Source organism: Palaemon carinicauda, chromosome 14 (genome assembly GCF_036898095.1).
Source record: "Palaemon carinicauda isolate YSFRI2023 chromosome 14, ASM3689809v2, whole genome shotgun sequence".
Classification (NCBI taxonomy): Eukaryota; Metazoa; Arthropoda; class Malacostraca; order Decapoda; family Palaemonidae; genus Palaemon; species Palaemon carinicauda.
The window spans coordinates 123,613,253-123,627,638 of NC_090738.1; the positions used below are offsets into that span (position 1 = coordinate 123,613,253).

At 40.5% G+C, this 14,386-nt stretch overlaps 1 protein-coding gene across 3 annotated transcripts in view; it reads left to right on the forward strand.

Moving 5' to 3' along the window:
- The window catches only part of LOC137653725 (ubiquitin carboxyl-terminal hydrolase 46-like), a 48,633-nt gene that overhangs the window by 13,864 nt on the left and 20,383 nt on the right, over positions 1-14,386 (forward strand). For all 3 annotated transcript variants that reach the window (XM_068387332.1, XM_068387334.1, XM_068387333.1), the window contains 3 exons: positions 6,488-6,719; positions 7,054-7,192; positions 8,868-9,054. In XM_068387332.1, coding sequence (XP_068243433.1) covers positions 6,488-6,719; positions 7,054-7,192; positions 8,868-9,054 — 558 coding nt within the window. The remainder of the gene's footprint in view (positions 1-6,487; positions 6,720-7,053; positions 7,193-8,867; positions 9,055-14,386) is intronic.

The window sequence follows — 14,386 nt, forward strand, 5'->3', positions numbered from 1 at the left end:
GTAACTACAGATTGTGTGTACAGTATGTTTGTATAATTGTATAAACTATTTGTAAAGAATTGAAGCTGCATATTATTTTCTATTATGTTCGTAAATGATGATTGTCAGGTGAAGCTTGAATGTGGTCTTATTGATTTTTTCTTTTTTGTTAAATATTCTTGAACCAATTTTTAGGCAGTGTAAGCTCCTTCAAATTATACTTAATTAAACTTGGCCATTTTAATAACTTGTAAATTTCAATTAGGAAACTTAAATTTCCCAAAACTTATGTTTAAAACCAGATGCCCATTGGTTTTGGTTGCAGCTTTATTGCAATTCTAACTGATAATAGCAACTTGTTCTTCTAGACAACAATTTTAAGGCTTATTGAGGAATTTTATACTATGTTCTATAATAGGAGATATGGGAAGGTTACCACTCCAAACTCATGAAGATGCTTTTTATTCCTTGCATATCTTTGCCAAATTGAAGTAGCAGCAGTAGGGGATTCAGCATTATGAAGCTTCATCTGTGGTGGATAATGTGGGAGGGTGGGCTGTGACACCCTAGCAGTACCAGCTGAACTCGGTTGAGTCCCTTGTTAGGCTGGGAGGAACGTAGAGAGTAGAGGTCCCCTTTTTGTTTTTGTTTCTTTGTTGATGTCGGCTACCCCCCAAAATTGAGGGAAGGGCCTTGGTATATGTATGTATGTATATCGTTGCCATAATTTTGACCTGTATTGTTTATACACAGCGGTTGTATTCTGCTGAAGATGGAATAAGATGTGGTGGGGTATCGTACAGGCTTCCGAGATGATGACTGCTTAGTGGTGTCATGTAGGTCCTTTGATGCAGAGAGCTCATAAAACTTGCTATTGGTTCTGTGTTTGGAGCAGTGTGTTTGTGAATATCATGTTCATTTTATCAAAATAGTTAGATTTCAGGTATACACAATGGGATTCATTTGTACAAATATATAAAGAAAAAAAGGCTAAATGTATACCGCATAAAAAAATTTTACCAAATGGAACTCTACAACCTAAGTGGTTCAACAGAGAAATAGACAATGCAATGAGTAGAAACGGGAAACATAAATCAGTGGGTCCACGGCCTTCAATTCATGAAATTTCCGATCGCAAGAAGTTAAGCTGAAAAGTAAATAAACTAGTTAAAAAGGCCAAGATCAGTGAAGAGAAAAGAGTGGCTTTTGCTAGTCAAGAATTTTTTTTGCATATGTAAACAGTAGAAGACCAATCAAAAACAACTAGCCTATTAAGAGACCTTATAACAAATGATTTGGAAAAAGCAGAACTGATGAATACATATTTCGCAACTGTATTTTAAGGCACCAGGTCCAGAGAATATTTATCCAAGAGAGATCATAGACCTAGAAGAGATAACCCCACACTTTTACAAAATGTTCCAAAAAGACAGCCAACAAAAGAAAGCTATCATACATACATACATATACCAAGGCACTTCCCCCAATTTTGAGGGGTAGCCGACATCAACAAATGAAACAAAACAAAAAAGGGGATCTCTACTCTCTACGTTCCTCCCAGCCTAACAAGGGACTCAACTGAGTTCAGCTGGTACTGCTAGGGTGCCACAGCCCACCCTCCCCCGTTATCCACCACAGATGAAGCTTCATAACACTGAATCCCCTACTGCTGCTACCTCCACGGTCATCTAAGGCATCGGAGGAAGCAGCAGAGCCTACCGGAACTGCGTCACAATCGCTCACCATTCATTCCTATTTCTAGCATGCTCTCTTGCCTCTCTCACATATATCCTCCTATCACCCAGAGCTTCCTTCACTCCATCCATCCACCCAAACCTTGGCCTTTCTCTTGTACTTCTCCCATCAACTCTTGCATTCATCACCTTCTTTAGCAGACAGCCATTTTCCATTCTCTCAACATGGCCAAACCACCTCAACACATTCATAGCCACTCTAGCTGCTAACTCATTTCTTACACCCATTCTCACTCTCACCACTTTGTTCTTAACCCTATCTACTCGAGATACACCAGCCATACTCCTTAGACACTTCATCTCAAACACATTCAATTTCTGTCTCTCCATCACTTTCATTCTCCACAACTCCGATCCATACATAAGCTATCATAAGGATGAATATTAGGCAATGTTCCTCCAATCTACAAGAAGGGACCAAACGAAGAACCTGGCAACTACAGACCTGTGTGTCCTAACTTCAGTGGCTTGCAAAATTTCAAATCAATTATAATAGATTCAATAGTGAACTTATGGAGAAAAGCAATCTTCTGATAGACAGCCAGCATGGTTTTAGACAAGGCATATCATGTGTGGCAAATCTTTTGGAATTTTTCCGCATGTTTAGCATTTATGACAAAAGCAGGGCAATAGACATCATATAACTAGACTTTCAAAAGCCTTTCCTCAAAAGATTAATGGTCAAAATTAGAGCACTAGGCATCATTGACGAGCCAGTTGAATGGATCGAAGATTGGCTAACAAACAGGCAACAGAGTTGTAATCAGTGGAGAAGCTTCAGAGTGGGCAGCTCTTGCTAGCGGAGTACCTCGATGATCTATCCTTGGACCATTGCTATTTCTGATGTACATAGATTTAGGATTAATTAATAGAATAGTCAAATTTGCTGATGATACTAAACTAGGCATAAATGCTGCAACTCAGAAGACGTAGAAGCCTTAAGAGAGGACTCTTTGAAGCGAGGAGAATCCGGAAAATGGCAAATGCCTTTCAATTGTGGGAATTGTAAAGAGTATGGACCAGAAGGAAGATCTCAGTATTATTATCAGGAAGAATTTGAAGTTCACCAAACAGCATAAAATGTGAAAAGAAAGCACAAAAGCTAAAAGGTTACATAGAGACAATTCAAATATAGAAAGACACTGTATTACAGCTGTAAACATCACTAGTAAGACCCTATCTAGAATACGGAGTACAATTCTGGGCCCCAAGTATTCAGAAGGATATAGATAGAGTGGAAGCAGTACCTAAAGCCACCAAACTAGTTTCAACTCTAAGGCAATTTGGATATAGATGGAGGATGGAATGTTTGAACTTATTTGCTCTACAAACTCGACGACTAAGGGGACAGTTAACCCTTTCACCCCCAAAGGACGTACTGGTACGTTCTTGCAAAACACTGTTAATTACATATTTTTATATATTTTTGATAATTTTACGAGAAACTTCAGGCATTTTCCAAAAGAATGAGACCAACCTGACCTCTCTAGGACAAAAATTAAGCTTGTTAGAGCAATTTAAAAAAATTATATAGCAAAATGTGCTCGAAATTTAACCTTATGGTGGGGGTAAAAGGGTTAATAGACACATTCAAAATTCTTAAAGGAATAACAGATGTATATTACAACAATCTATTCATGCTTGTCACAAATCAGTCCAGAGGTAACGGATAAAAACTTGAATTGAAAAGATACATCTCTCAGTGTGGCAAATTCTTTACATACAAAATAGTAAATACTTGGAATAAACTTCGAGCAGATGTAAACAGTAACACAGTAAACGAGGTCAAGAATAAGTTAGACAAGGTCATAGGAAGTCTAAATGTTTAAACTAAATCGCCCTACCAAAGAGCAAATGGAGTCTCTGCGGATGGACTAGAAAGTCTTTGAGACATCCAAAATCCTTGTAACACTCTCTTTAGAGAAAGAAAGAAACAAATCTTTAGTGCCTTAAAAAATTTCAATTAAATACTATACCAGTTATTATTATTATTACTAGCCAAGCTACAATCTTAGTTGGAAAAGCAAGATGCTATAAGCCCAAGGGCTCCAATAGGGAAAAATAGCCCAGTGGGGAAAGGAAATAAATAAATGATGGGAACAATGTTAAAACAGATATGTCATATATTAACTGTAAAAAGACTTATGTCAGCCTGTTCAACATAAAAACATTTGTTGCAGCTTTGAACTTTTGAAGTTCTACTGATTCAACTACCCGATAAGGAACTTGGTCACAGCTGGAATAAAACTTCTAGAATACTGTGTAGTATTGAGCCTCATGATGGAGAAGGCTTGGCTATTCGAATTAACTCCCTGCCTAATATTACGAACAGGATGGATTTTTCCAGGAAGATCTGAATGTAAAGGATGGTCAGAGTTATGAAAGATCTTATGCAACATGCATAATGAACTAATTGAACGACTGTGCCAAAGATTAATATCTAGATCTGGAATAAGAAATTTAATAGACCGTATGTTTCTGTCCAACAAATTAAGATGCGAATCAGCAGCTGAAGACCAGACAGGAGAACAATACTCAAAACAAGGTAGAATGAAAGAATTAAAATACTTCTTCAACCTACGTCTTGTACGCTGGTACTTCTATGACTCAAAACTGGCATATTGAATTGGGAGGATTTCATAACATCTCTTCATTTTGGAGACATTGGTTTTGCAAAATAAAATTAGTTAATTTTAGATTATTTTTACCAGGTTATTATTACCATTGTCATTATTGTTAACTTTGTAATTACCAAGCATTCTAATAATACAGGCTAAAAGGATATTTAAGAATTTATCAAGCATCCACTGAATAGGAAAATGAAAGAAAAACCTTGAATATATTCATCTGCATAGTGTACTGTACAATAAATATGTGCAAAGGTTGGGAATAAAAGGCATAAAAGTTTAAGGTATAAAGGCTGCTCATGAATGGCAGAGGCAGGGGACTGTGACATTACCCTATTAAGCAGTACAATGCCCTAGAGACTGACCATATATACCATATGATCAGCATTCCATCCAAGCTGGGACCAGGGAGGACCAGGCAATAGCTGCTGATGACTCAGCAGATAGACCTATAGGTTCTCCAAACCCCCCATCCTTAGTTCACAAGGATGGTATGGTTGCAAGCGCCCAAAGGAACCAACAAGTTTTAGCGGGACTCGAACCCCAGTCTAACGTTCAGGAGTTAGGGAAGTTACCACATCGGCCTCCACAACCCTAAGCATTCTTATGAGGAGGTTTTGATAGAGAAAATAACACATGAAAGAAGGGGAGAATGGTATCGTTTTGAATAAGAAACCCTGCTGGGGTCAAGTGTCTTCTCTGCATTTTCGCAGTTCACAGTAGGCACACTTGATGGGTCTTTGTAGTGTTTTTTGTGTATCTGCACTCACTTTTTATCCTTCTTCCTTACCTCCGTTCATGCTTCCTACCTTTCAATCTTGCTGTCTAAACCCTTCAAGATTTACTTGTAGGTTTTCCCCAGTTTTACATAGGTGCTGATTGGCCTCCCCTGCGCCAGTCCCTGTGGCCAAAAGTCATAGTATGCATCTAAATAGAAGCAATGTAGGTGTGGAGGTATGGTATAAAAGATACTGAGTATTAAAAAGGGCCTATGACCTTGATTGATTGATTATGAGTTATCTGGGATCATGAATGACCTTATTGAAGCCTTAGTTTGAAAGTATAGTGAGGAGAGTGACTGAGTTTGCTTAGAGATGGAGCTGCAACAAAGATGTTTAGTCTGTGGCCGAGAGAAGTCGGGGAAAGTACGGCACAGTAAACGTTGTGTCTAATTGATGTTTGCAAGTGATATGGTTTAGAAGAGGGAAGGCAAAGACTAGCAGAAGTCTAAATGTTTTTGTAGGTGGAGAAACGCGTAAATATAAACAGGAGAAAAGTTATAAAGGTAAAACAAAATAATGTAGATGGAGCAATGAATGTTCATGTAGATGGGAGAAGAATGGAAGCAATTGGTTCTTGCTGGTAATTTGAAGTGTATTTGTCAGGTGATGGAAGGATATGAGATGAAAAGAAAGACATGTCAAAAGATTGGAAGGAAAATTGTCTGTATGGAAATCAAGTTTGGAATGTACAGTATAGAGAAATTTCTCAGCAAACTCCTATTTATAGTTTAGGTAATTATGATAATCTTTTAATTCAGCTGAAAAGATGCCATATAATGTTTATAAAAGGTTAGGTTTACATAATAATGAGTGTGTTAAAGAAAAGGTTAGAATAATCTTTCAATTTGAAAAATACACAAACTAAAATACTTCATTCTACAGATGGAATAGTTTTTAAATAGATTGTAATAAAAAAAGATTTGCAATAGACACATTAAAACTACTCTCAATTCTCTTCATTTGCCCATATACTAAAGGACAGATGCTGAATGAGAATAAAATAGAAAATGCATTTGTTTGGAGTCGATTTGTGTGTGGTATGCGTAATAAGAAATGAGTAGACAGGTAACAGTGATAAGAAGGTCATAAGTAGAGGGATAGTTCAGAGTGCTTTTAGATGTTATGGTCATGTATGAATAGTGGAGGACGAGATGTATGTAAAATAAAGGCCACAGAATGGGTGCTAGAAGAAGAGTTGAGTAGATTGCGTGAAAAGATCTAATTGCTACCCTTGGGAAATGGCTTGATATGTAAAAGGAAATTGAAATCAAATAGATGAATGTTGTATTTTATGCCACAACCAGTGCATAGTTAGTAATCCTTTTGTGAATTTTATTTCGGACAGAGTTGTTAACCCAATGTTTGAGGGTAACAGACAGCAAGATGCTCATGAGCTACTACACTGCCTACTTGATCAACTTTGCCACTTGCCGCAGGACTTGCGGGAAGGTAGACCAGACAGTGCCACCAATTGTGATTCAACACCAGTCTCACAGGAATCTGATTCTAGTCCTGAACCTAAGAGGTTACGGAGGAGGTCGGAAAGAATACAGGCTATAGAAGAAGATTCTAGTAAGGTATGATAGTCAGTCGAGCTATCTTGCAAAATGGCGTTTACCGATCGTGAATATCTGGATTTCTTTTGTTTGAAAAATGTTTCTTGATATATTTGAATTACATGTTAATTAAAATGTACTTCTAAAAATAGTCAGTCAAGCTATCTTGCAAAATGGCATTTACCCATCGTGAATATCTGGATTTCATATGTTTGAAAAATGTTTCTTTATATATTTGAACTACATGTTAATTAAAATGTACTTCTAAAAATGGTTGAAGTACTATAGATTTTAATTTACAGTATATTGACCTATTGCTAAGTTGTCTTGGTTTAATGTTTACTATATTTTGCAGGCTGTAGATGTTGTAGGGTCCAAATTTATTGGTCGTATGTGCCTTGAAACTTGCTGTTACGAATGTGAGAAAGTAACTGGGAGGGAAGAAAGCTTCCTGGAAGTGTGTGTACCTGTTAAAACCAAAGCCGATTTTGATGGTAGGTTTTTCTTTCAATTGCATGTGAAGGTTTATTTAGTATTCAAGTTTTTCTTAATAAAATGCACCTAATAATCACGTCTTATGTTCCTCTTTGCGGCATGATGTGTAAAGTTAATTATAAATACTGTATGGTGAGAGCAGTCATATATGATATAGTACATGTTCTAGACCAGTGTCGCAAACATACAGTACAGTATTATAGAATGGGGTTGATTGCTTTGATTTTTTATGAGACAGAAACATTTTCAAACCTTGATATGGCTACATTTATTATGTAAACATTGAATTGTATTGTTTACTGTTCTAAATTTCACAAACTATTTGGTTTTTTAAACTTTTTTTTTTTTTTTTTTTTTTTTTGACTTGAAAAATCTCATCCCTTTAGGGCAAACTCTACAACTGTCACGGCTTTATAAAGCAGACCGTAGGAACATGTCCTGCTTCCTTCTATGATATTTTTTGATAACTAGTTGAAAATGACTGATATAAGAGAGGGTCAGACCTTCAGAATGTCTTAGGGTGTACAAAAATTAAAGTTCATCCACGTTTTCCATGGTTATGTGCTACTACATCGATGTTTTTAATTTTTGCCTATTGACTTTTTTTTAGCTTTTCCTAAATTTATCAGAAATGTGGATTTTAGTCGTTGTTTCCATTGTGCACCTTATCTGTACCGAAGTAATAACTTGTCTTTAATATCATTGTTGCTTTCTATTTTATTTCATATACTGTAGAGTAGTAATTTATATGATTCTTTTTCTATGCTCGTTACTTATTTTTCTCTTCAATTTAATGTTTAACTAACTGGCAAGAAATAACATGCACATTGACGGTAATGACAAATGCAAACACATTGTACACCAGTAACTTGAAGGGCAACTATGAAATACATTTTTCATTACTTAGGTACTTTGTTTCCTTATTTCTTCTCCTCATTGGGCTATTTTTTTGTGTTGGAGCCTTTGGCCTTATAGCTTCCTGATTTTCCAACTAGGGTTGTAGCCTAGCCAGTAATGATCATACAGTAATTCCGTACTGTATCTTTCCTTTATTGTTAATATCTTTTGATGTGAAATTTTACCCTCTTTATGTATCGTGTTAAGTTTCTAAATGGTTTCAAGACTTGCAACTTGATATGAATTAGCCTTAAAAAAAGCAGTATTTCCCTTTATAAGTAATCCTATAACATTGCTAATGTAATAAGTCATTATACAGTCTTCCTGAAATTTATGCAATTAAAGATTTTATTTATTTTTCCCATCATTTACAAAAAAGCTAAAAAAGTCGTAAACTACTTAACATGACTTGTAACTAGTAACTTTATTAGTGCAACATGATCAATATTTTTCTCTTGATTCTCTGTTAAAAGAAAACAATTATTAGAAGAGAACCATCAATATTTTTCTTTTGATTCTCTGTTAAAAGAAAACAATTATTAAAAGAGAACCATCAATATTTTTCTCTTGATTCTCTGTTAAAAGAAAACAATTATTAAAAGAGAACCATCAATATTTTTCTCTTGATTCTCTGTTAAAAGAAAACAATTATTAAAAGAGAACCATCAATATTTTTCTCTTGATTCTCTGTTAAAAGAAAACAATTATTAAAAGAGAACGCCCAATGCTTAAAGTTTATCTCTTAGGGGATTTTGAAAACAGATTCTTTTTCAACAGAGGATGAGAATGTCAGCGAGACTCAGGTGTTCATGTCTGCATTATGTGAAGAGGAATGTTTACGTGACAATAATAAATATTGGTGTGATCATTGTTTTCATCATAATGAAGCTCGTCGTTCCGTCCACTTTTCTCAATTGCCACATCATCTTGTTATTCATGTGAAAAGGTTCAGTGCTTATCATAGGTAAGTTTTTGCTCTGTTCAGTTCTTATAATGCTTTATCATAGCTATTTTCTATGTCCATGATGTTTCCACTACAGTCAGACCTTACCTTTCTCAGGGGTTAGATTAGACATACCAGTGAATACTGGATAAATATTTTCTGCAATCTCAACTAGAAAAAACTTGCGTATCTTTAGCTTGAGGAAAAAGAAAAAGTACTGTATAGCATTCATAGTTTTATAACATCAAATGATGGAAGCAGCCACAATTATTTATTGTAACACCAAACAGTAGACAAAAAGCCAATTTTACTAAGGATTAAGAATTCATTTGTACAACAATATCAGTTTCAACTCTTATGTAATGTGTGTATCGCCAGATAGGTGATAACTGAGAGACAGCATAAATGCAACTAACTTTTTTTAAATATTTAACTTAGCCGGTGAATATATAATAGCTGCTGCTCAGCGGCTCGACAGAAAACACACTCAAAAACTCGCGAGCGATCGGTATGAAGGTTGCGGGTGTGCCCACCAGCGCCAACTATCGGCCAGATACCACTCCTGCATGTAAACAAACCCTTCAATTCTTCTCTGTCGACCTTGACGACAAGACGTATCAATACTCGCTGTATAACCTGGAGTTTTCTCAACATATTTGGTGAAGTACTTCATTTTGGTTTGAGCTTTCGCAGTGCAGGTGTTTTTCCTCAACTTAAACTCTTGAACTCTTTATTGGACAGATTTAATTGTTGATGACTTGGATTGTTTTTTGGACTTTCTTTGACTAATTCAAAATGGCTGACCCTTCACAAGTACCTAGATTTCGTAAGTGTAATGCTAGGGACTGTAATAGGCGTCTTCCAAAGGCATCTCTCGACCCACATACTGTGTGTTCCAATTGTCGGGGTAAAACCTGTCAATTGGGAGATCGGTGTGAGGAATGCGTGGGCCTTTCGGAATTCGATTGGCTCGAATACGATAAGTATGCACGTAGGCTAGAGAGAGATAGGGTAAGGAGGAGTTCCTCTAGGTCAGTAGATTTTTCCTTTCCACATGCCCCTGAACCTAATCCTTCCCCTGTAGTGGTTGTACCTAACCCCCCTTCTGGCACTCAGGAACCATCTATGCAAGACATGTTACGTGCTATTCATGCCTTGGGGGAAAGAGTTGAAGCGTTAGCAACTGATCGTAATCAACTCATGGCTGACGTTAAAGAGCTTAAGTGTCAGAGTGCCACAGCGGAAAATAGTGGGAAAGTGATTAGTGCGCAAAGTGTTGTGAACAGTGTTGCGACCGAGGGTTCGTCTGTTCGTGCCTGTCGTTCACCTAGTCCGAGACCTCTTGCAAGCTCCCAAGCCCAGGGGAGAAGTAATGTCGTACGACTTATGGGTTCGAGAGGCCTTGATCAGCGAACAGACGTTACTTCTATGGTATCAGGCGTATCTCACCAAGATCGCCCCTACCATAAGACGAGAGAGCCCATTTTCTCCTCGTCTTCCGAAGGCTTTTCGCATAAGAAACCGTGGAGCAAGGTTTCTAGTCCCCTTAAGCGAAAGTCGGTCCCTTCAGGACAGGTCCAGCGTCCTGGATGTAGTCATTGGGACAGTTCTGACCCGTTGCAGTCATCGGATGACTGCTCGCCGCCTAAGCAGCAACGTTACACAGGCTCAGAAAGTCTTGGTGTAGGCAAGGTTGTGCCGTCTCAGACGTTAACCCCGTCGTTTACCGCACCCATTCCCTTGGACCCTAAATGGGTTATACTGCAGGACATGCAGACTAAGCTCGCCTCCCTTATGGAAGACTATTCTGCCGATAAGGTTCACGTTGAGCCTAGCCGTTTATCTCATCGAGATCCTGGCCTTCAGCCACCCAAACATTCCTTTGTGCGTCCTGTTGACGTTGGCGTAGCCAAGTCATGTCAGTCAGGTTGTTTAGAACCACACTCGATGCGGTCTCGTGTTGATTTTCAGCCGCATTTGGACGTTAGGCCACTTACTAATGCTCCTGTTGACGTTCAGGACGTTCGCCAACCATCGGAGTTGACTTGTTTTGACGCTGAGCGTCAACCACCGCAGTCTAGAGTTGTTTTGACTGCTCAGACTAGGCAGTCAAAACAGTCTCGAGTGGACGCCGAGCGTCCTCACGCACCTGTTGTTGTTGACAGTTCACAGACTGTTAAGAAGTTACATGACGTTGCGTCCTGGTCCGCTACTAATGCACCAGTGCGTGTGGACGCTGCGTGTCAAGCATTGCCAACCCCTTTGCTTGTTTCTCAGCAGTTGTCAGATGAGGATCCTTCAGATGAGGACGTTGCTGACCCTCAGCATGATGATCATCCTTCGGATATAGACGAACCCAGAACAGTTCCTCCATCAATGGACTTTAAGAAAGTCATGTTAATTTTTAAGGAGTTGTTTCCCGATCACTTCGTCGCTGTTGCTCCTCGTTCGCCGCCGTCTGAGTTTGTTCTAGGCGTACCTGCTAACATGCCAGCCTTTACAAAACTTGTGCTCTCTCGCTCTTCCAAGAGAGCTTTACGGCTTTTAGGCGACTGGTTGGAAACCAAGAGGAGTTTGGGGAAGACGGCCTTTGCCTTCCCTCCGTCTAAACTCTCGTCTAGATCGAGCGTCTGGTATGCCACGGGAGAAGTTCTCGGCTTGGGAGTCCCTGCCTCTGCCCAGGGCGACTTCTCAAGCCTTGTAGACTCTCCCCGCCGCCTAGCCATGAGACGCTCGAAGATTAGTTGGTCCTCCTCGGACCTTGACCATCTGCTGAAAGGCATTTACAGAGCCTTTGAAGTTTTCAACTTCCTTGACTGGTGTTTGGGAGCCTTAAGTAGGAAAATCTCATCGGCTGATAGAGATGTCTCCTTACTGATTATGTCCTGTATGGATAAAGCCATCCGCGATGGTTCCAATGAGCTCTCCTCCTCTTTTACGTCGGGAGTCCTAAAGAAGCGAGAGTTCCTTTGCTCTTTTCTGTCAGCAGGAGTTACTTCCTGTCAGAGATCTGAACTGCTCTTTGCTCCCTTATCAAAGTTTTTGTTCCCGCAACAATTGGTTAAGGACATAGCTTCTTCACTCGTGCAGAAGGACACCCATGACTTGGTTGCGTCCTCTGCTTGCAAAGGGACTCCTTCGACATCCTTTTCTGCAAGACCTAGGATAGACACTCCGGCGTCCAGATTTATTCCACCCTTTCGTGGCAGAGCTCCCAGCAGGGGAAGTACTCGTGCCGAGGGAAAGAGAGGAAAGAAGAGAGGAGCCAAGTCCTCACGTGGCAGAGTCTGACTGCCCGCAGCCTCAGACAGCAGTAGGAGCCAGACTGAAGAACTTCTGGCAAACCTGGGAGAAGAGGGGCGCAGACCAACAATCTGTGAGGTTGCTCAGAGAGGGGTACAAAATTCCATTTGTACGCAAACCTCCTCTAGCGACTTCCCCCATCGACCTCTCTCCCAGGTACTGAGAGGAGTCAAAGAGACAAGCCCTAAACCTAGAAGTGTCTCTTTTGCTAGAGAAGGGAGCGGTGGTGAAAGTCTCGGACCTTCAATCACCGGGGTTTTACAACCGTCTCTTCCTAGTTCCGAAGAAGACAGGAGGTTGGAGACCGGTGCTAGACGTCAGTGCACTCAACGTCTTTGTTACAAAGACAAAGTTCACCATGGAGACCACGAAATCAGTCTTAGCAGCGGTCAGAAAGGGAGACTGGATGGTCTCTCTCGACCTAAGAGACGCATACTTCCACATCCCCATACACCCAGATTCCCAACCTTTTCTGAGGTTTGTTTTCAACAATGTGGTATACCAGTTTCGGGCCCTGTGCTTTGGCCTAAGTCCTGCTCCTCTTGTGTTTACAAGGCTTATGAGAAATGTAGCAAAATTCCTCCATTTATCGGGAATCCGAGCCTCCCTGTACTTGGACGACTGGCTTCTCAGAGCCTCGTCCAGTCATCGCTGTCTGCAGGATCTTCATTGGACATTGGATCTGACCAAGGAATTGGGACTTTTGGTCAACCTAGAAAAGTCCCAGCTGATTCCATCCCAAACTATACTGTATTTAGGGATGGAGATTCGCAGTCCAGTTTTTCGGGCTTTTCCGTCTGCCCCCCCGAATAGAGCAAGCCCTGCTCAAAGTCCAACTGATGTTGAAGAGAGAACGATGCTCAGTCAGGAATTGGATGAGTCTAGTAGGAACTCTATCATCGCTGGAGCAGTTTGTCTCGCTAGGAAGGCTACACCTTCGACCTCTCCAGTTTCATCTAGCTTTTCACTGGAAAAAGGACAAGACGTTAGAGACGGTCTCAATCCCGATCTCCGAACCAGTAAAGGCATGCCTGAATTGGTGGAACGACAATATCAGTCTGAGAGAGGGACTTTCCCTAGCAGTTCAGAACCCAAACCACGTTACTATTCTCAGACGCGTCGGATTTGGGTTGGGGTGCGACCCTGGACGGTCGGGAATGCTCAGGTCTGTGGACCTCAAGTCAGAGGAGCATGCACATCAACGGCAAGGAGCTTTTGGCAGTCCACCTGGCCTTGATGAACTTCGAGAGTCTCCTTCGAAACAAAGTGGTAGAGATCAACTCCGACAATACCACAGCCTTGGCATACATTTCCAAGCAAGGAGGCACCCACTCCCTGACGCTGTACGAGATTGCAAGGGACCTGCTCATTTGGTCAAGAGATCGAGGCATCTCCCTGTTAACGAGGTTTATCCAGGGCTACTTGAACGTCTTAGCAGACTGCCTCAGTCGGAGGGGTCAGGTAATTCCTACGGAATGGACCCTCCACAAGGACGTGTGCAAGAGTCTTTGGGCGACTTGGGGTCAACCCACCATAGACCTCTTTGCAACCTCGATGACCAAGAGACTTCCAATCTATTGCTCTCCAGTCCCAGACCCAGTAGCAATACACATAGACGCTTTTCTTCTAGATTGGTCTCATCTGGACCTATATGCATTCCCACCATTCAAGATTGTCAACAAGGTACTGCAGAAGTTCGCCTCTCACGAAGGGACAAGGTTGACGTTAGTTGCTCCCCTCTGGCCCGCGAGAGAATGGTTCACCGAGGTACTTCGATGGCTGGTAGACTTTCCAAGGAGTCTTCCTCTAAGAGTAGATCTGTTACGTCAGCCCCACGTAAAGAATGTACACCAAAGCCTCCCCGCTCTTCGTCTGACTGCCTTCAGACTATCGAAAGACTCTCTAGAGCTCGAGGCTTTTCGAAGGAGGCAGCCAGTGCGATTGCAAGAGCGAGGAGAGCTTCTACCATTAGAGTACAGTGATACCTCGGTACTCGACCATAATCCGTTCGAGATCCGTGTTCGACCTCCGATTTGTTCGAGTACCGAAT